At 35.9% G+C, this 22,479-nt stretch overlaps 2 protein-coding genes across 2 annotated transcripts; one reads left to right on the top strand and one right to left on the bottom strand.

Moving 5' to 3' along the window:
- Positions 1 to 5,183: 5,183 nt before the first annotated feature.
- On the bottom strand, positions 5,184 to 13,071 carry LOC141334156 (trafficking protein particle complex subunit 1-like). The gene is made up of 5 exons (XM_073839290.1): positions 13,018 to 13,071; positions 12,711 to 12,809; positions 11,246 to 11,316; positions 11,007 to 11,145; positions 5,184 to 5,398 (listed from the first exon to the last, which is right to left on the bottom strand). Exons 2-5 carry the CDS (start codon positions 12,807 to 12,809, stop codon positions 5,270 to 5,272), a joined length of 438 nt encoding a protein of 145 aa, XP_073695391.1. The 5' UTR covers positions 13,018 to 13,071; the 3' UTR covers positions 5,184 to 5,269.
- Positions 13,072 to 13,269: 198 nt separating this feature from the next.
- Positions 13,270 to 21,946, top strand: LOC141334155 (proteasome subunit beta type-6-like). The gene is made up of 6 exons (XM_073839289.1): positions 13,270 to 13,388; positions 16,234 to 16,301; positions 16,389 to 16,520; positions 16,603 to 16,732; positions 16,807 to 16,951; positions 21,740 to 21,946. The coding sequence occupies exons 1-6, from the start codon at positions 13,293 to 13,295 to the stop codon at positions 21,865 to 21,867; spliced, it is 699 nt and encodes a 232-aa protein (XP_073695390.1). The 5' UTR covers positions 13,270 to 13,292; the 3' UTR covers positions 21,868 to 21,946.
- Positions 21,947 to 22,479: the final 533 nt, after the last annotated feature.

Here is a 22,479-nt window from a genome sequence, read left to right as displayed (position 1 = left end):
GTTCTGTGGGCTAAAACATCAGCTTGTATGCTGAGTGTTAATAATTACTGATCTCATTAATTAGCAGGTTTTATCCAGGTGGTACAAACTGTTTTCTGATTGGCTTTAAAAGTCCTGGCATGGCTAGAATGTTTTTTTTTTTTTTTTAGTAGTGAACAGTTTGTGTCATTTTACCTGCTAACATGATGTTCACCAACCTTGTTTCTGAAGGCACACCAGCTCAACACTTTTTTAAAACTCTTCTAATCAAACACAACACCTCAAATCATTAGTAGAAAAGCCAAAGTCTTTAGTGGTTGGGTCAAATAAAGGAGACTTCACTTAGGATATCTCCAGAAATAGGGTTGGGAAACATACACCAAGATTCTGTGTGACCAAATAAAGCTGTTTTTTTTTTTTGACTGGGTGAATAACCTGTGTGTTCTGTCTTCTAAAGGGTGGGTTTTGCCCAACTATTCTGAAGCTGTGGAGTTTTATTATCAAGTAGACTAGTATCAACTATTTGGGTTAAGTATTTAGGTTTGTTTTTTGTTGTGTGAAAAACAGACTAACACTAAACATTTTTCTATGAGACTGCTTTGTTTCTCTTCATTTAGTGCATTCTTCTCCAGTTTATGTGTGATCAGCATGTGTGCTTTAGGGTTTCAATAAGTGAAAATCAATAATTCATAAGACATAAATGTTGAAATGTTAGCTCTACAGCAGGGTTGGGGAATCTTGATACTCAAGGGCCTATGGCCTGCAGAATTTAGCTCCAACCCTAAAAAAACTGTATCCTGAAGACCTTGATTATCTTATTCAGGTGTGTTTGATTAGGGTTGTAGCTAAACTCTGCAGGGACACTGCACTTCGAGGATCAAGGTTCCCCACCCCTGCTCTATAGGATAACAATATCAGTTTGTATACTGAGTGATTGATTAGTTATTGATCTCATTAATTAGCAGATTTGCTCATTTGCAATTACAAGTCATCCAGGTGGAACAAACAGCTTTGTTTGGCTTTAAAAGTCCTGGTTTGGCCACAATATTGCCATGCTTTAGTTAGGTTGGTTTTCTTTGTGGCTAAGTTTTTGGTAAAAAATGGGCTTAATTAAAGTTGCTGTTTTGGTGGTGTTTTGTCACCAGTTAGCATGGCAAGGTGAGTTTAATTTTGTTGGTTTGATTTATTTAACTATATCATTTTTTTTAATATGCATGTGTTCTTTCAGTATTTGGTTCCCCAACTGGCAACTTCAGCCTAGATGCCCCCGAGTCTGGTTCAGCAAACAGTGGCAACTTCAGCCTAGATGCCCCCGAGTCTGGTTCAGCAAACAGTGGCAACTTCAGCTTAGATGCCCCCAAGTCTGGTTCAGCAAACAGTGGCAACTTCAGCCTAGATGCCCCTGAGGAGTCTGGTTCAGCAAACAGCCGCAACTTCAGCCTAGATGCCCCTGAGGAGTCTGGTTCAGCAAACAGCTGCAACTTCAGCCTAGATGCCCCTGAGGAGTCTGGTTCTGCAAACACTGGCAACTTCAGCCTAGATGCCCCTGAGGAGTCTGGTTCAGCAAACAGTGGCAACTTCAGCCTAGATGCCCCCGAGTCTGGTTCAGCAAACAGCAGCAACTTCAGCCTAGATGCCCCTGAGGAGTCTGGTTCTGCAAACACTGGCAACTTCAGCCTAGATGCCCCTGAGGAGTCTGGTTCAGCAAACACTGGCAACTTCAGCCTAGATGCCCCTGAGGAGTCTGGTTCAGCAAACACTGGCAACTACAGCCTAGATGCCCCTGAGGAGTCTGGTTCTGCAAACACTGGCAACTTCAGCCTAGATGCCCCTGAGGAGTCTGGTTCAGCAAACACTGGCAACTACAGCCTAGATGCCCCTGAGGAGTCTGGTTCAGCAAACACTGGCAACTACAGCCTAGATGCCCCTGAGGAGTCTGGTTCTGCAAACACCGGCAACTTCAGCCTAGATGCCCCTGAGGAGTCTGGTTCAGCAAACACTGGCAACTTCAGCCTAGATGCCCCCGAGTCTGGTTCTGCAAACACTGGCAACTTCAGCCTAGATGCCCCCGAGTCTGGTTCTGCAAACAGCGGCAACTTCAGCCTAGATTCCCCTGAGGAGTCTGGTTCAGCAAACACTGGCAACTACAGCCTAGATGCCCCTGAGGAGTCTGGTTCTGCAAACACCGGCAACTTCAGCCTAGATGCCCCCGAGTCTGGTTCTGCTAACACTGGCAACTTCAGCCTAGATGCCCCTGAGGAGTCTGGTTCAGCAAACACTGGCAACTTCAGCCTAGATTCCCCTGAGGAGTCTGGTTCAGCAAACACTGGCAACTACAGCCTAGATGCCCCTGAGGAGTCTGGTTCTGCAAACACCGGCAACTTCAGCCTAGATGCCCCCGAGTCTGGTTCTGCTAACACTGGCAACTTCAGCCTAGATGCCCCTGAGGAGTCTGGTTCAGCAAACACTGGCAACTTCAGCCTAGATGCCCCCGAGTCTGGTTCTGCAAACACTGGCAACTTCAGCCTAGATGCCCCTGAGGAGTCTGGTTCTGCAAACAGCGGCAACTTCAGCCTAGATTCCCCTGAGGAGTCTGGTTCAGCAAACACTGGCAACTTCAGCCTAGATGCCCCTGAGTCTGGTTCTGCTAACACTGGCAACTTCAGCCTAGATGCCCCTGAGGAGTCTGGTTCAGCAAACACTGGCAACTTCAGCCTAGATGCCCCCGAGTCTGGTTCTGCAAACACTGGCAACTTCAGCCTAGATGCCCCCGAGTCTGGTTCTGCTAACACTGGCAACTTCAGCCTAGATGCCCCTGAGGAGTCTGGTTCAGCAAACACTGGCAACTTCAGCCTAGATGCCCCCGAGTCTGGTTCTGCAAACAGCGGCAACTTCAGCCTAGATTCCCCTGAGGAGTCTGGTTCAGCAAACACTGGCAACTTCAGCCTAGATGCCCCTGAGGAGTCTGGTTCTGCAAACAGCGGCAACTTCAGCCTAGATTCCCCTGAGGAGTCTGGTTCAGCAAACACTGGCAACTTCAGCCTAGATGCCCCTGAGGAGTCTGGTTCAGCAAACACTGGCAACTTCAGCCTAGATGCCCCTGAGGAGTCTGGTTCTGCAAACAGCGGCAACTTCAGCCTAGATTCCCCTGAGGAGTCTGGTTCTGCAAACAGCGGCAACTTCAGCCTAGATTCCCCTGAGGAGTCTGGTTCTGCAAACAGCGGCAACTTCAGCCTAGATGCCCCTGAGGAGTCTGGTTCTGCAAACACTGGCAACTTCAGCCTAGATGCCCCTGAGGAGTCTGGTTCTGCAAACAGCGGCAACTTCAGCCTAGATTCCCCTGAGGAGTCTGGTTCAGCAAACACTGGCAACTTCAGCCTAGATGCCCCTGAGGAGTCTGGTTCAGCAAACACTGGCAACTTCAGCCTAGATGCCCCTGAGGAGTCTGGTTCTGCAAACACTGGCAACTTCAGCCTAGATGCCCCTGAGGAGTCTGGTTCTGCAAACACTGGCAACTTCAGCCTAGATGCCCCTGAGGAGTCTGGTTCTGCAAACACTGGCAACTTCAGCCTAGATGCCCCTGAGGAGTCTGGTTCTGCAAACACTGGCAACTTCAGCCTAGATGCCCCTGAGGAGTCTGGTTCAGCAAACACTGGCAACTTCAGCCTAGATGCCCCTGAGGAGTCTGGTTCAGCAAACACTGGCAACTTCAGCCTAGATGCCCCTGAGCAGTCTGGTTCTGCAAACAGCGGCAACTTCAGCCTAGATGCCCCCGAGTCTGGTTCTGCTAACACTGGCAACTTCAGCCTGGTTGCTCCCAAGGAGTCTAGTTTTGCCAACACTGTTGCCTTTAGCCAGGATGCTTCTGAGGAAACTGGTTTTGTGAATGCCACCTTCAGTTGGGACGCTACAGAGTCAGGTTTCGTAAATGGCAACTTCAGCCAAGATGCTGCTTCTGAGTATGTTTCAGGCCCTGTCTATTTATATGCCAACTCCAGCCATGATGTTGTGTAATAAAATAAAAACCTGTTTGAGTATTTCTGTCTGTTCCATTTGTTCAACTCCAGTGTTGTCTCGTGTGTACTGGGACTAGTACAACTAACTTGGCTAAGGTTATAATGTTGTCCTTGACAAATGGTTCTTTCAAAAATGGTGTTTCATTTGTTAAAGTGGCTAAGGTTAGCGTTTATGTAAATTCTGGTAACTAATTTGTTTTTGGTGTGTATTTCTAGCTTCTATTGGTGTCTTTGACTTAATGTCAACTACTAGTATTCACTCCAGTAGTTACTAAATTCCCTAGTTTGGTGCAGGAGTTATCCTGTCATTTACACAAGCTTTTAATTTCTGCCACTTGAAGTTAAAGGACATGAGTGACAATGCAAGCCTCAAATGTCAGCAAGTTGTCAGAAGTTGAGCTTGTTTGCTAAATTTGGACAACTTTATTAAAAAAATAACCATTTAAAAAGGATGTCATTAATAATTTGTATGTCTTAATTCTGCCCAGGTTTTATGAACCATTAATGCCTTTATTTTAATGGTGCTTGACATGTTCAGATAGTTTACATTAGAATTAATACGTGTTGCCATGTCCTGAGAATAATTGAGCAAATATCTGGAATCTACTTCATATCTGACTTTTTTTTTTTTTTCATAATTGTCAGATATAAACTCCCCAAAAAGAGTCCATGTAAGAAGTTTTTTTTTTAATGCCTAAACAATTTGTGCAATTATCTTTATTTCATGGTGAGATACAAACTCATAATTCAGAAAAAAGTAAAGGTTGCAAGATATAAATTCAGTTTACTTTTTCATCTAAGAATTGCCAGATGACCGTTGTAATTTTCGAAGTCACTTTTTTTTTTTTTTTTGTTCTGTGGCATAAATGGGCATCCAATTTTTTTACGGTACTTATATAACAAAAAACAGCATGTAAATGCATGTGCAATTATTTCTGTAAATGCATCTAGAATCTACACTTTAACCCATCATTAAACCTTATTACACCACAGAACCATAACTCACCTCACTAGCAGCAAAAGTCTTTTCCAAATCAAAGTGAACAACTCATTCTGATAATAAGTGCAGCCCAGCACACAGTAACCAAAAACACCACATCCAGACACTGATGATGCTGTTTCTTCATACTCATCTGCTGCCATGAGCAGCGACAACATCATACACACAATGACAGGAAGGCGAAGTCATTATTGAAAAAAGGAGTTGTTTATTCAAACAGATTTGGTGAGAGATGATGTTTAAGAAGGGAGTTGTGGTTACGGAGGAGCGGCGGTCAGGCGGCGCGGACGCTGAAGAACGGTAACGCTCTGATGAAGGAGTCCAGTTTACTGCTGAACAGATCGCTCTGCAGAGACTGGCCCAGCGCACACAGTGGGTTCTTCACAATGTACTCCACGTACAGCTACAGACACACAAACAGTTCATCAGCGGTGCATAATCAATTGTAAAGACATACATGTGTGATATTCACTGAGTGAGTAGGGCTCTTAAACACAATCCTGAAACAAGTTATTTCCAACCCCTGTAACTTGACTCTGAATCTCAGGTGTAAATTGGCATTTTAACCTCCCTCTACAAAATATTGGATTACTCAGTAAATATTCATCCATTAAAGGAGCAGTTCACTTTCAGAATAAAAACGTACAGATAATGTAGGCCCTACTCACCCCCTTGTCATCCAAGATGTTCATGTCTTTCTTTCTTCAGTCGAGAAGAAATAGTTTTTTGAGGAAAACATTTCAGGATTTCTCTCCATATAATCTTCTATGGCAGTGTTTCCCAAACTTTTTTTCTGGGGACCCACATTTTAAAGTCGATAAATCCTTGTGACCCAATAAACATTAGGCCCATATAGTTCATATATCACGAAGAGAATTTATGCATTAACAAAATATGTATGACCATTTTTAAGGTCATGCTTCCACTTAACTATTTAAAAGAGATACAGATATTTGACAAAGCACATCTTTTTTATTTAAGTAAACTGCAGATTTGCAGAAAATGTTGTTTACCACAAACACAATATTTATCCGTTATTTTGATATCAAATCAAAAAGTGCTTTTTCAGCATTGTGATCCTCTTTTATCTCAGTACACTAATACAATAACAGACATATTCACGTTTAAACTCAATAAAAACAACGTATTATTCAATGCACTTGACTTCTAGATTTGTATATTAAAGTTGCTCAAGCAAGTTGCAACACATTTAAACACAACATAGGGAGGCTATAGCTTCCTTTTTTTAATTAAAAATTGGGCTATCAAAAAATATTTTAATTAAAACTTACCACAGACAGAAACAGTCGGCTCTCATGCTTTTCTTTCGCATTAAATCTTTATTAAAAACAATCCTTTTAAAGAACTTTTCTGCCTGGACAAGTGCACGTATTATGTTCCCTTTTTCTTTAAAACTGCATTTTTGCTTATTTTAAACCTAGCCAAAAAGCTACGTGTTGACTGTGAAAAAGTGGGTTTCATTTATATGCATTTATGGGACATTTTCGTGTCAATCCATGTTCATTTTTACAGCGAACAATGCGCTGTCACTTTAATTCAGCGCTTGCAGCACAGCAAAAAATAGATTCTGCCGAAATGATCGCTGCTCTGCTGCAAACGCACTGCTTCTGGGACGTACTGCTGGACAGCAACCGCGTGCAGTGTGAACGCTCCAATCCGTTAACATGGGTACGAAAAAAAATACGCAACGCATACGCACTGCAGACGGAGTATGTGTGAAACAGGCGATGCAGAGCGCAGCTAAAGAACAACAACAAAAAAAGAAAGCGGAAGAAGAAGAAAACGACGAGCGGCTAATAGGTGAACTACACATATAAATTTTAATCAAGAGTATATAGCGCACTGAAAAAGAGTGCTCGACTTGGCGACCCATACAAAATCTCCCGCGACCCACTTGTGGGTCGGGACCCCGCCTTTGGGAATGACTGTTCTATGGTATTGAAAATAATCGTTTGCTAGATAAGACCCTTCTTCCTCGGCTGGGATCGTTTAGAGCAGGGCTATTCAATTAGATCCATTTGAGGGCCGGATTATCGAACTGGAAATTTGAAGCGGGCCAAGACAATTACATTTAAATGCATATTCACTAAAATGAACTAATATTACCAACACCAACATCTATAAAAGGTTAAGGTGCTGTCTGACAATCAATTAAAAAAAAAAAAATCAATTTTTTTTTATTAATCATGAATAATCGCATATTTATATATTTATACTGTCATAATTTAACAATGAACCTCCAAATTAAGGTAGAAACAACAAAGTATTTTAAAATATGTGTTTAATAGCATCTTTTTACCAAGTAGCCTATTATTAATGAAGTATTGATATCAATATTGCTACTGGTGTCTCTATTAAATGAATTTTCTCTCAGTTTTACATATTAATTATGTCCATTCAACATTACAGTAAAATTGGAAGCCCAACATTTAATAGGCTCTGAAATATATAACAGCTTTTAATTTAGGTGATTTTAAAACAATCTTTACATAAACTATAAATTGTATATGCATAAAATATACAGATTATTATTGCCATATACTGGTTATAATCGTCATTTTATGTTTACATCAGTGTTTGTTTAACACAAAGTATATTTTGTCCATCAAAATAACATTCAAATTGGATCATAAGAGTTATAAAGTGTTTAAAATGGTTTTGGAAAATGCTTGAAAGTCATTGAAAAGTGATTGAATTTCTCTCTCAAAAGGTTGTACAAACCCTGAAATTAATACTGTAATAACATTCGACTTTGCTTAAGTTGGTGTGACTTCTGTTTGTTTGACATCAGCGCTGTTAATAACAGACTTCTGAGCAGAATTGTAATGATTCTCACTGATCTTTCAACAACCTTAATTTATTCTGGGCGAAATCAAACACTTTTCACTGGATCTCGCACTGTGCAGTAACAGTGTCGCGAAATCAACTTTGGTTCCCGAGGCTGTTCTGAGCTTGGACAAGTGTTTTGGCGTTGCGGTCGGAGCTGATAAACGGTCCGCGCTGCGCAGCTCAAACGTGGCGCTTTTTGGTTTCTCTTTCGCTTTGTTTTCCGTTTAATGTTTCTCATTTGAAACAGGAATAGCAGCGCGTATGAGTTGAATAACGCGATGGTCGCGCCTTTGTGACCGCTCACAAAATTTAGTCGCACCGGCAGAAAAAATTCGACCATTTGGTCGCAGTCTGGAGTACGGAGCCCCTTACGTCACCTGTAGAAGAAAAATAATTTATCCGTGGGGACGGTTTTGCAATTCGTTCCCTCAGTTTATAAACCGTACTCACGAATTCTTAAACTGTTCCCTCGGTTTAACAATTCGTGCCCACGAATTTCCAATCCGTGCGCTCAGATTTTGTAAACCGTACCCTCGGATTTTGAATCCGTACCCACAAATTCATAATCCGTGCGCACGCTTTTGTAATACGTTCCCACAGTTTGTAAACTGCTCTCACGGATTTGTGGCCCCGCCCCCAAATTCAAACAGGACACCTGTTTAAGTGCTGGATGCATTGTTTTGCATTTATTAAACTTTATTTCTCAGTAGGCTATATGAGACTATGCAACACTAACAAAACAGAGTTTTTAGCTTTATTTTATATTAATCACCAATAGATTAGCTGCCAAAACATCATGTGTTTTAACCTATTGGTTATTAATGTAAAATAAACGATAAAAAGAAGCCTGTTTTGTAAGTGCGGTCATGGTACCAAAATAAAATAATAAGTGAAGAGCGCTGTTCAAACGGCTTTGTTTTATATAATAATATTTTTCAAAATATAAAATTACCTGAATTAAAAAAAAACGAGTTTTGGAGAGGAGAAGGTAAAAAGCAATACAAAACAAATAATGTACAGGTGATGTTACCATTCCTTTGCTCTCAAACTAAATGCAATGTAATAATAGGCCTTATAACATTAATAGTGCAGCATGCATCTAACTCTGGGTGAAAAGCTTATCATAATCACAAATCCGTGAGAGCAGTTTACAAAATGTGGGAACGGATTGCGAAAGCGTGCGCACGGATTATGAATTTGTGGGTACGGATTCAAAATCCGAGGGTACGGTTTACAAAATCTGAGCGCACGGATTGGAAATTCGTGGGCACGGTTTGTTAATCCGTGGGCATGAATTGTTAAACCGAGGGAACAATTTAAGAATTCGTGAGTACGGTTTATAAACTGAGGGAACGAATTGCAAAACCGTCCCCACGGATTAATTATTTTTCTTCTACAGGTGACGTAAGGGGCTCCGTACTGGAGCCCTACAAGTGCTTGTCAAATCTGCCGTCTATTGATGTTGCGATCTCCGGTAGATTGTTGTGGTTCTTGGCTCTCTCGCTTTTCTTTTTTTGGCTGGCCCGCCGCCTAGTGGACAAACTAATTAGTGCAAAAACCATTCAAGCCACCTGCTGCTCCCTCGGGCCGGACGAAGATGATTGGCGGGCCGCCAATTGAATAGCCCTGGTTTAGAGTCCTTCGAAGCTGCATTTAAACTGCATTTTGGAAGTTCAAACTTGGGGCACCATAGAAGTCCACTATATGGAGAACATTCCTAGAAAGTTTTCCTCAAAAAACTTAACTTCTTTACGACTGAAGAAAGAAAGACATGAACATCTTGGATGACGAGGGGGTAAATTATCTGTAAATATTTGTTCTGAAAGTGAACTACTCCTTTAAATGTAATATTTTGTCTTTTACTATACATGTCTATCTTTCTTCAGAAAAAAATATTTCTGGTTGATTTGATGTGGAGTGGCCCAATTATGTCACACTTTTATTGTTTTTATTTATTTTATTTTTTTTACAAAGTTTTTTGTATTTTTACGTTTGGGTTTTCATTTGTATTTTAGTTCATGTTTAAAGGTGCCATAGAATGCATTGAGGGAATATTTTAAATTGTTCTCTGAGATCTACATATGGCATATGGCATAGGAGGAGGGTAAAAATTCTCCAGAAACGGTTTTACAGCTCCATTTACAACCCTAGGATTTGTCCCTAGAATGAAATCTCTCTGTTATTGCCTTATTTGGAAGGTTCCTGAATATTAATGAGGAGCTCTGCTCTGATTGGCTGTTTCACAGAGTGACATCCCCTGCACAAGGTGGAACATAACATTTATTCCCGTGATCTGCCATTTTCACTATTCTCCTTGCTTTGTTTTTTCACAATATCCTATCAGGAGATCATCTGATGATTGGGCGATGCAAATGTTGGGGGCGTAACTATTAACGATCGGGACTATTGCGCAATAGTCAGTGTTAAGTTGGAATTGACCTATTTTTCAGTGTCTTTTGCAAACACCAGATTTATTTAAGAAGGAGGAAACGATGGTGTTTGAGACTCATGGGATGTCATGTCCATGTACTGAACTGTTATTATTTAACTATGCCAAGGTAAATACAGTTTTCCATTCTATGGCACCTTTAAGTCATTTTGGTATTTTATTAGATCTTTTTTTTTTAAATATATGTGACCCTGGAGCACAAAACAAAATAGTCTTAAGTAGCACAGGTATATTTGTTAGCAATAGCCAACAATACATTGTATGGGTCAAAATTAATGATTTTTCTCTTATCTTAAAGGCATTAGGAAATTAAGATCATGTTCCATGAAGATATTTTGTACATTTCTTACCATAAATATATCAAAACTTAATATGCATTGCTAAGAACTTCATTTGCACAACTTTAAAGGCGATTTTCTCAGTATTTAGATTTTTTGCATCCGCAGGTTACAGATTTTCAATTTAGTTGTACCTCAGCCAAATGTTGTCCTATCCTAACAAACCAGACATCAATGAAAAGCTTATTTATTTCAGCTTTCAGATGATGTACATTTAAAAAAATGACTCTTATGACTGGTTTTGTGGTCCAGGGTCACATTTATTACTTTATGGTCTTGAATTTGATCAAACCACATGTACAACTGCTTAGGGCCTGCAGTACCCCTGCTACTCTATGTGTGTGTGTGTGTGTGTGTGTGTGTGTGTGTGTTACCGTGCTGTAGATCTGCTGCAGTGTGTCTCTACAATTCGGCACACCGAGGTCTGTGTTCATCACCAGTTTGATTCCCGTTGGAGTTTCGTAATAATGCAGTTTATAACGGCTGGTCTGAAATGCCAGAAAGCCATCTTTCCTGAAGAATTCAGTCAAGGAGAACATGAGCGCACACACACACACACACACACACACACACACACACACACACATCAGCGCTCTGACCAGATAAAGGATACATGTCCACCGGACTCATCTTACTGACGAAGGATCGGATGGAGAACAGCATCCCGTACATTAGCTTAAACTCCTGATCAAACAGAGAACAGATAACTACATCTATAACAACATGAGCATACATATAGACCACACACACACACACACACACACACACACACACACACACACACACACACACACACACACATATATATATATATATATATATATATATATATACAGTGCTGCACAAATGTTTGGGATCAGTAAGATTTTTAATGTTTTTTTTTTAAGTGTCTTCTGCTCATCAACGTTCTATTTATTTAATCAAAAATACAGAAAAAAGTAATATTATGAAATATTACAGCAATTCAAAATAACATTTTTTTTTATTTAATATACTTTAAAATATAATTTATTTCTGTAATGCACAGCTGAATTTTCATTAGCTGTTACACACATGATCTTTCAGAAATCATTCTAATATGCTGATTTATTACTTTTATTATCAGTGTTGGAAACATGTGCTGCTTAATATTTTTTTGGAACCTGTGATACTTTTTTCAGGATTCTTTGATGAATAAAAAGTTCAAAAGAACAGCATTTATTCAAAATATAAATCTTTTCGAACAACGTAAGTCGTTACTATCACTTTTTAATCAACTTAACACAACCTTGCTGAATAAAACTATTCATTTCTTTTTTTTTTAAAGAATAAACTTTTGAACAGTAGTGTATGATGTTAGAAAAGATTTTTTTATTTAAAATAAATGCTGTTGTTTTTGAGGTATCACAGGTTCCAAAAAACAGTTTCCAACATTGATAATAAATCAGTATATTAGAATGGAGAAGAATGAATGAATGAAGACTGCAGTAATGATGCTGAAAAATTCAGCTTTGATCATAGAAATAAATTCATCATTATTTCACAATATAATTTTTTTCTGTATTTTTAATCAAATAAACGCATCAGTTTTGTTTACTTTTTTAATTACAAATAAATAAATAGAACAGGAATATGAACAAAAAAATAACAGAAAGTTTCATATGACTAAAATTATAACATACACTGCAAAAAAAAAAATTCTTACCTAGATTTTTTGTCTTGTATTCAGCCAAAATATCTAAAAATTCCGAATCAAGAAGGATTTTCTAGACGAGTAAAAATTGTCTCGTTTTCAGAAAAAAAAAAAAAAAGTCAAAATTAAGTGCGTTTTGGCTTGAAACAAGCAAAATAATCTGTTAATGGGGTAAAAAAAATAATCTTGTTTTGTGTCTAAAATAAAATATTTTTTTCTTACCCCTTTGGCAGATTATTAAGATTCTAAGCAAAAACTCACTTCATTTTAACTTGTTTTTTTAATGAAAACGAAACTAATTTTCCCTCGTCTAGAAAATCCTTCTTGATTTAAGAATTTTTTGATATTTTGGCAGGAAACAAGAAAAAAAAACAGTAAGATTGTGTTTGTTTTTGTTTTTCTAAACCTCATCTTTGGAGATTCCGGCTTGTTTCTTGCGGTTCCATTCGCTGTAATGCAGGCAGATGCCATTGCGATCAAATATGTACAAGTTATGGACAGTCATCTGAGAGAAATGACAGAAATCAGAGAGTATTAATATGAGAGTATAACATTTGTGACACAAACTGCATCCTCCTCAACATTACTATCATAAACAACACGCGATCACAGAATTAAATTACACGAAAGAGAAATACAGTTTCCACGATCAATTTTGAAGTTAATTTACAGGATATTTAATGTAGTAAATGTTGATGAATTTTATTATTTACCTTCCGCTCGGCGTCTGCCCTGAGACTGACTCGACAGCTGCCTGAACGAGTGTCAAAATTCCGCTTGAAACAGCAGAGCGATCTAATATGCTTCAAACGAACATTGATTTAAAATAAATCAATTAATAAATAAATAAATAAATAAATATTATTGTTTAAGCTCTATAATGTATTTCCGCGTCTGCTGTGGGTGTATCAGGCGTATGTGTTCGTTTAAGACAGGCGCATGTTTGGTCTCCTGCCGTGGGGTCCTTCAGTTACGTTCTTCGGTCAAGATGGCTACAGCGCTGCAGTTTCCTGCTAATGTTTCTACTTTAAACAATTATAATGATTTATATCCCGACTGGACGGAGAAGGAAGTCAGCACAGGGGTGAGAAGAACACATAATTATGATAATAATCTGAAAGGATTGAGTTATGCTGTAGGATAACGCGTTTATTAGCTCATTAGCTGTGAATGATGCAGCAGATCGTGAAACAGCAGAACTCAACAATAAGCTCATTCGGATTGAACTCAATATATTCTCATATTTACATTAGATACATAGATACATTTGATTTTTCTACTATTTATGCTTGTTTATTTAATATACTAGCGTGGTTCCTAGCTATGACATTATTATCATTATTGTAGATGAAACAAAGCACGAGCAGATGATATGGCAGTAATAAACATTAAACTTATTGTTTATCTTGTTAAAATCACTTAGTTTATTGTGTGTGTGTGTGTGTGTGTGCGTGTGTGTGTGTGTGTGCGTGTGTGTGTGTGCGTGTGTGTGTGTGTGTGTGTGTGTGTGTGTGTGTGTGTGTGTGTGTGTGTATTCTAGAAAATGCGAATTTGTATTTCTGATTTTTTTATAAACTTTATATTTTACAACTTTTTTTTAAATTCCCACTTTTGTCTTACAATTCTCAGTCTTTTTCAAAGACTCCAAGTTTGTAATATAATTACAGTAATTGTATTTTTAGAATTGTCACCTTTTTAATATTGCAATTGTTACTTTTTTTCCTAAAAGATTTATACTTTTATCTCAATTCACTTCTCAATTTCAAAATGGCAATTTTCTCACAGTTGACTTTTTTAGGATTTGTGAGTTTATATCTTCAATTTAAGATCTCGTTTTCTACAAGTTTATGTCACTTTCTCATTTTTGGCTCATTTTTGTCTTACAATTAGTTTGTGTTTTTTCTCTTTTTTTGTCTAACAGTTTTGGCTTTTTTAGCATCTGAGAGTTTATTTCAAATGTTGTCCTCTCAACTGCAATTAATTTGCTTAAATTTTTCTTTTTTTCTTTGCTATTTATTTATTTATTTTTGGGACATTTAAATGTTCTCTCAACTAGAGTTTATTTTATTCATTTATTTATTTTTTGGGAGCTTTGAATTTTCTCAACTACAAATGTATTTATTTATTGGTAACACTTTACAATAAGGTTCTTTAGTTAACAAACTAATAATGAATTTCCTCAACTTTTTTTTTTTATTATTTGTAGTACTTAGATTTTTATTTTAAACTTTATTATTTTGTTAATTATTTTAGTTATTTATTTAGTTTTTTATGGTACTTTAATTTTTCTCTAATTTCTCCAACTACAGTTTATTTTATTTATTTATTTATTTATTATTGGCACTTAGAATTTTCTCAAAACTACAATTTATTTATTTTTGGCACTTGTTTAAATTTTCTCAACACTACAATTTATTTATTTATTTATTTATTACTTTTAATTTCCTCAAAACTGCAATTTTATGTTTAATTAATTTATTATTATTTTATTTTTTGGACAATTTTTTTTAAACTGGCATTTTGGATTTTTTTTTTTCTTTTTTTTGGGGGGGGGGGGTATATCTCACTCACATTTTGGATTTTTTTTCCCTTCCTTTTAAATACTGGGTTTAAACCTTGAATTGTTCTTTTTTCTAGCAAAATTATGATATTTATTACTTACCTACGTTTATCTCGCAGATTTTTTTCTAGCAACAACAGGTTTATATCTTTATTTTATTATTTCTCAAAATTGCAAGTTTAAATCTTTAAAATTGTGAAATTATGACTCTGTCCTCAGAATTCTGAATGTAGAGTGCACACAATTTTCTCAAAACTACAGTTTATTTTATTTATTTATGGCGCTTCTTTGAATTTTCTCAATACTTTTATTTATTCATAATACTTTATTGAATTTTCTCAAAACTACAGTGTGTTTATTTATTTATTTTTGGTATCTCTAAATTTTCTCAAAGCTACAATGCATTTATTTTATGTGGTCCTTTGAATTTTCTCAAAACTGCAATTTTGGACTTTTAATTTTTTATCTCACAATTCTGAGTATATAGCTCACATTTTGGATTTTCTTCTTTCTTTTAAATAGTAAATTTATACCTCGAGTTGAACCTGCCTTCATCTCACAGCTCTTTTTCTAGCAAAAGCAGTTTTATATCTCAACTTTATTTTTATTATTTTTCTCAAAATTGCAAGTTTACATCTTAAAATTGTGAAATTATGACTCTGTCCTCAGAATAGTGAGTTTACAGTGCACAGCTTTTCCAAATATTGAATACCAATCTGAGATATAAATATATGATATGATATACGAGATATAAAATGTTTTGTTTGTTTTTTTCTGTGCTGGACATAAATTGTAGTTTTGAATTTTCTCAAAACTACAGTTAATTTTATTTATTTATGGCGCTTCTTTGATTTTTCTCAATACTTTTATTTATTTATAATACTTTTTTTTTGGAATTTTCTCAAAGCTACAGTGTATTTATTTATTTATTTTTGGAATGTCAAAATTTTCTCAAAGCTGCAATTCATTTATTTTATGTGGTACTTTGAATTTCTCAAAACTGCAATTTTGTACTTTTTTTTAAATAAATTTTTTATCTCACAATTCTGCATTTATAGCTCACATTTTGGATTCTTTTTCTTTCTTTCCTTTAAATAGTAAATTTATACCTTGAATTGAACCTGCCTTTATCTCACAGCTCTTTTTCAAGCAAAAGCAATTTTATATCTCAACTTTATTTTTATTTTTTTCCTCAAAATTGCATCTTAAAATTGTAAAACTATGAGTCTTTCCTCAGAATTCTAACAGTGCACAGCTTTTCCAAATATTGAATACCAATCTGAGATATAAATATATGATTTTTTTTCTCTCCTGTGCTGGACATAATCTTTCATAGCTCCCTGTAGTAATGTGATTGTGTTTTGTTCAGACCACCATCATGGCGGTGGAGTTTGACGGTGGGGTTGTGATGGGCGCTGACTCCCGCACCACCACCGGGTAAGAGAGAGACTGATTAATATGAGTTTATCTTCTAACTCTGATGATTCCAGCAGCGTGTGTAACTGGTTGACGTAATCTGTGCAGGGCTTACATCGCCAACCGCGTGACGGATAAGCTCACTCCCATCCACGATCGCATCTTCTGCTGCCGCTCGGGTTCGGCGGCGGATACCCAGGCCATCGCGGACGCCGTCACCTATCAGCTGGGCTTCCACAGGTACCGCGGCACACACGGCTTCTACTGCGACCCCTCTGGCGCTCTCTGATGCGCTAACTCTCGGCTTCTTTCTCTCATTCAGCATCGAGCTGGACGAGGCTCCTCTGGTCCAGACGGCGGCCAGTCTGTTCCGGGACATGTGCTACAGGTACAGAGAGGAGCTGATGGCCGGGATCATCGTGGCTGGGTGGGACAAACGGAGAGGCGGACAGGTAAGGCTTCAGCAGGAGCACGAATCTGAGACACAGATGGAGAAATAGGCTCATCTGTGTGTGTGTGTGTTCAGGTGTACACTGTTCCAGTCGGAGGCATGATGACCAGGCAGCCGGTGTCTGTGGGAGGATCCGGCAGCAGCTACATCTACGGATTTGTGGATTCAAACTACAAAACCGGAATGACCAAAGAGGAGTGTCTCAAATTCACTGCAGAAGGTCTGTCACACACACAGTTGATTGGAGAAGCTAAGGTTTTTGAAAACTTAGAATTTTTGGGGGGGAAAACTGCAAGTCTGTCTCATATTTTGGACTTCTCAAAATAGTTTTTTTTTTATTGCATTTCTAAAAACAGTAAATTTATAGTTTTTTTTTCTTCTGAAAATTACTTTAAATCAAACTTTTTTTGCAAAATTATTTTTTTAAAATTTAGGAGCGCAAGTCTTTCTCATATTTTGGACTTCTCAAAATAGTTTTTTTAATTGCATTTCTAAAAACAGTAAATTTATAGTTTTTTTTTTTTCTGAAAATTACTTTAAATCAAACTTTTTTTTTGCAAAATGATTTTTTAAAAATTTAGGAGCGCAAGTCTTTCTCATATTTTGGACTTCTCAAAATAGTTTTTTTTTTATTGCATTTCTAAAAACAGTAAATTTATAGTTTTTTTTTTTTTTTCTGAAAATTACTTTAAATCAAACTTTTTTTTGCAAAATTATTTTTTTTAAATTTAGGAGCGCAAGTCTTTCTCATATTTTGGACTTCTCAAAATAGTTTTTTTAATTGCATTTCTAAAAACAGTAAATTTATAGTTTTTTTCCCCTGAAAATTACTTTAAATCAAACTTTTTTTGCAAAATTATTTTTTTTAAATTTAGGAGCGCAAGTCTTTCTCATATTTTGGACTTCTCAAAATAGTTTTTTTTTATTGCATTTCTAAAAACAGTAAATTTATAGTTTTTTTTCCCCTGAAAATTACTTTAAATCAAACTTTTTTTTTTTTGCAAAATGATTTTTTTTAAATTTAGGAGCGCAAGTCTTTCTCATATTTTGGACTTCTCAAAATAGTTTTTTTTTATTGCATTTCTAAAAACAGTAAATTTATAGTTTTTTTTCCCCTGAAAATTACTTTAAATCAAACTTTTTTTTTTGCAAAATGATTTTTTAAAAATTTAGGAGCGCCTTCTTATCAGTAATCCAAAAATCTGATCAAAAATTAGCCTTGCCATTACGAGGTGATATTTGACTTTTATTTGAAAGTAAATTAAAGGTGCGTTTTCTAACTTTATTAAAAGTATGTCATCTTTTGTCAAATTTGTTAAAATTATTTCAAACAATCTAATTAAAACAACAGAACAAGAATAAGTAACCAATCAAATGAAATCAGTAACACATTTATTTGTACTACAGAGGTGGCACAGAAGTGTCTTGTAGGTGTATTTGCATGTTTAATGAGGCTCAGAGGTGGCATGAGTGCAAATAAATTCACGTTTTAAATTTAACATTTTGGATATAGAAATATTAAATGATTTAAATAACTGAAAAGATGCTTTAAAAATGAAACTCAATCTCCCAGTAGATGGCGGCAAGTCGCTGATTTAATCACTGAATCATTCATTCATTTGATTCGTTCGAACAGCTGATTCATTCAAAAATAAAGCAAGCATTCTTTATAAATGGGAAATTGAATCATTGACTCACTAGATATGTTTAAAAACACACGTTCATTCATAAGTGAAACACAGCTGTGTTTGAATAGAGATGTGCAGCAGCTCGATTGTGACTCTTTCAAGCTATTTTTGTCAACGAAATGGAGCAAAATCAGGCTTAATAATAATTTTATTATAATTATACTATATTAAATCAATATCTCATTTACAAACTCCCTTAAAAATCATTAAAAGCTAGTTGACATCCTTATGCTTATCTGACTTTTATTTCTCATATTCCTTTTCCTCTTTTAGTGTACAAGTGGTCAGCTTCATGGCATCTGTTTGTACACATAATATATAATTTTTTTTTCTCTATGAACCGTGAATTGTAATGTTTCTGAATTGAAACTAAAAATCTGAATAAAAAATGTTGATCATAAAAATAAAAAATAAATCATTAAAAGCTGTCACTCATCTTAGTTCATCGCGATCTCACAAAGCTCCATTATAATTAATGAAGCTCTCTCCACTGCACCATCAAACTCTTATTCACACTCTCTCTACACTTTGTTTCTGAAAGGATTGGTGAGATATGTCTGTGATACATTACTCAACGCTTCAAAAGCACGTAGAAACCTTTGAAGCTTCCCTCAGGTCAAACACAAATATACTCATAGTCACACGAAGTAGTTTTCAGTCGCAAATGCAACTGAAGTGCTTGCACACAAGTCATTCTTGCTTGTCAAAATAGTGTAAATGTAACAAATCCAGCCAAATTGAGACTTTTTTTTTTTTACCATGCAATTGAGTATATCTCTTTCTTTTTTTTCTCAAAATGTAAACTTTCAATCTCACATTTCTGATAATTTTTCTCTAAATTGTGACATCGATTGATCCAAAGATTTCCAAACCATTAAAGCAGTTGCTGTGTGGAATGATTCACTGTTTCAAAGCGCCACACACTGACTCTTGTTGTTCAAAACTATTTAAAAGCAACTTTTTGCTCTGATTTTTCTCTAAGTTGCAACTTTAAACCTTTTGTATCTTTTGAATCAGTTGGATCATAAAATGACTTGCTGTTTAGAAGTGTCACATAGTGTTGTCGCTAGGGGTGTGACGAGATGATGGCAAAACATTTAGCAGTGTTTACATTAGAGCTGCATGACTAATAGTTAAAATATCACCATCTCTGTTCAAACACCCACGCGATCTTATTCATGAATGACAAGGATTCAGCGATGTCTATTACAACTGTTTCACGCTCCACTGACGCTTACATGTGAAAGTTAATGAAGACATATCTGCGTTCTTACTGCTGCTGTTTCAGAAAGAGCAACACAAACAGTCTCTTTAACCACAAAATCATCATTATGTCTTTGTTACAGACGTTTAAATAACAGAAGCACTGGGATAAAAGCTTATAGTTTGGGTGTAAACACTTATTGTCTACAGTAGCCATCAAAACCAAAGTATTTTCAAACATCTATGTAGAGCAACATTTATTCTCTTCGCCAGGAGGTGGCGACAACTGCACTTTAAAAAAAAAAAAAGTATTTGTCATTGAATTAAACATTCAAGAGACTCCAATAGTGAAACAAGTCTTTATTAATTGACACACTGGCTCCTTTCTTACTTATTTTTTTTGTTGTTGTTAAAATTTAGACTTAAGCAATGAACAACATAACTTTCAGAAGCACTAGTGAATGACGTCATTTTGTTTAGATTTCTAATCCTCCTTTTCTTCAGAATCGTGATCTCCAGTTTCTAAAAGAAAATAGTTTTTCAGTTTATCCAGAATCATGCAGCATTACTTTACATGTTTATCACTGCATATAATTAATTAAAATAGAAGTTTAATTTCATAAAATACAAGTTCATATCAAAATGCACCTACTTTTTTTTTTTTGCATTTTGTGTGTTTTTGTTGAATAAAATACTATTTTCCCCTATATGTTTCATCATTGAGGATTTCTTTAAAAAAGTTTACAAATCTGGTGTCTCGTCTCGTTCTCGTGAGATAAGTGTCTCATCACACCCCTAGTTTTCACGGTACCAAAATTTCAGTATTCGGTACCAATACCATTGAAAATCCACGGTTCTCGGTACCAAAGCAAAACACAATAACACAATAATTGAGCAACACACTGTTTTTTTTATTAATAACGTTAAACAAAAATAAAATTGACAAAAAAACAGTGGCATTCTTTATACTTGCGTAACATTTTAAGTTTTTCCACAGGTCAAAAAAGTATTTCAAGGATCGTAAACATTTTAGTAATAAAATAACATCTAAATAAATTACAGGCATAAACATTTTTTGTCTCATTTCTGCTGCTGCTGAAAAACATCTGTATCCGTTGTCTGTTTTAGAGTTTTCTGGGGTGTTTCATGATCTTCCTCAATCTGCAACTGTAAAAATAAAATATAATATACTTGAGTAAAGCAGTGGGCCAAGTCTGACCAGAAAATATGAATTTTCAGTAAACAACAAACCTCAGCTGTTATAATAAATTTAGATTACATATATTAAGACCAGTGTCTATCACAGATGGAAACTGCAGTATTAAAAACACTTTACAATTTTCATTTCTTAGATAACATCGCCTAACAATAAACAGTAGTTACATGGCAATTATTCTTAGGCTAATTTCAACATTTACTAATGCATAAAATCATGTTAATCTGTTAAACATGAACGAGCATGTGTTTGTATTAAATAACATTCACAAACATGAGTTAATGTTGTCAAAATAAATTGTTCACTTACTCTTAAGTTTATGTGAGATGATGCAGGAATTTGATCTTATTGTAAAGTATTACCAAACTAAACAGGGTTTTATTTGATTGATTTATTTAATCCAAACTGCATTCATATTTATTATTAAAAAGCTTTTTAAACCTGCTAGAGTTATCCAGCCAAGAATAAGTCTAGAGCGTTTTCTGACAGACTGATATGAAGGACATAAACATTAACGACACATTTCCACATTCTCTAACACGCATATTTTGTCCTTGTTTTTAATTTTTTTTACTCTAACAAAAGTTATAGGAGCGTAAAATAGTTTAAATTCATTCTAAGGCCCATTCATTCTGTTTGAAATAAGATTTTTTTTTTCTTACCCCATTGGCAGATTTTTTTTGTCTTGTTCTAAGCAAAAACACAATTTTGAGTAGTTTTTTCTGAAAACAAGAAAATGATTTTTACTCGTCTAGAAAATCCTTCTTGATTTAAGAATTTTTAGATATTTTGGCTGGAAACAAGACAAAAAATCTAAGCTAGAAAAGCATTTTTTGCAGTGCACAGAGCTTTCAGTTTGTTAGTATTGATCTGAACAGTCTGTGTGTGTCTCTGTGTGCAGCGCTGACTCTGGCCATGGAGAGAGACGGCTCCAGCGGTGGTGTGGTCCGGCTGGCCATCATCTCAGAGCAAGGAGTGGAGCGGCAGGTCATCCTCGGGAACCAGTTACCCAAGTTCTCCACTGTCTGAATCTCTCATCTGTCCCTTAGCAAAACCTCAAAGGTGTTTCTCTACATGTTTGTCATACAATAAACAAGACTTCAGTCCACATCTTTGGTGTCTGTTTTATTTAAAGATTGAAAATACAGACGTTTTGATGAAATAAACATTTCAATCATTTTATTGCAAGTCTGTTTGTTACATATTGCATACATCAGTGGAATGGAACCAAACGAAAAAAAAATTTTAAAAATGAAAATGCTGTATATGAATTGATCTGAATAACGACATTTGTCTTCTATACAGCTGAAATCAAATTTGTTTTATGAATTTTACAGCATTAACACTTAAGTCATTATTGTTATGACTGTGATGTTGTTTTGAAACAATCAATATTGTATAAAACATTATAGATAGGATTTTTCACAATTACTTTTTTCTAAAATATTGATACTTTTCTCAACTCATACTTTTTTTTTTACCTTTTCGAGAATTTACAGTTTACATCTCCAATTTTAGACTTTGGGTTTTTTTTTTCATTATTATATGAGTTTTTATCTAACAATTATGCCTTTTTTAGCATCTGAGAATTTTTCAAAATGTGAAATACTTTGAATTTTGAACTGCAATTAATGTTTATTT

This window comes from Garra rufa, chromosome 4, assembly GCF_049309525.1.
Source record: "Garra rufa chromosome 4, GarRuf1.0, whole genome shotgun sequence".
Classification (NCBI taxonomy): Eukaryota; Metazoa; Chordata; class Actinopteri; order Cypriniformes; family Cyprinidae; genus Garra; species Garra rufa.
The sequence above is the reverse complement of the archived record's forward strand: the minus strand, read 5'-3'. Positions and strand labels throughout refer to the sequence as shown.

Bases quoted from the DNA above. Each gene is read 5' to 3' on its own strand.
- LOC141334155 (XM_073839289.1), top strand. From the start codon at position 13,293: ATGGCTACAGCGCTGCAGTTTCCTGCTAATGTTTCTACTTTAAACAAT. The intron at 16,302-16,388 runs GTAAGAGAGAGA...TAATCTGTGCAG, and splicing joins GACTCCCGCACCACCACCGG to GGCTTACATCGCCAACCGCG. The intron at 16,733-16,806 runs GTAAGGCTTCAG...GTGTGTGTTCAG, and splicing joins ACAAACGGAGAGGCGGACAG to GTGTACACTGTTCCAGTCGG.
- LOC141334156 (XM_073839290.1), bottom strand. From the start codon at position 12,809: ATGACTGTCCATAACTTGTACATATTTGATCGCAATGGCATCTGCCTG. The intron at 11,146-11,245 runs GTATCCTTTATC...TGAATTCTTCAG, and splicing joins AAGATGAGTCCGGTGGACAT to GAAAGATGGCTTTCTGGCAT. The intron at 5,399-11,006 runs GTAACACACACA...GTGTGTCTGTAG, and splicing joins TGCAGCAGATCTACAGCACG to CTGTACGTGGAGTACATTGT.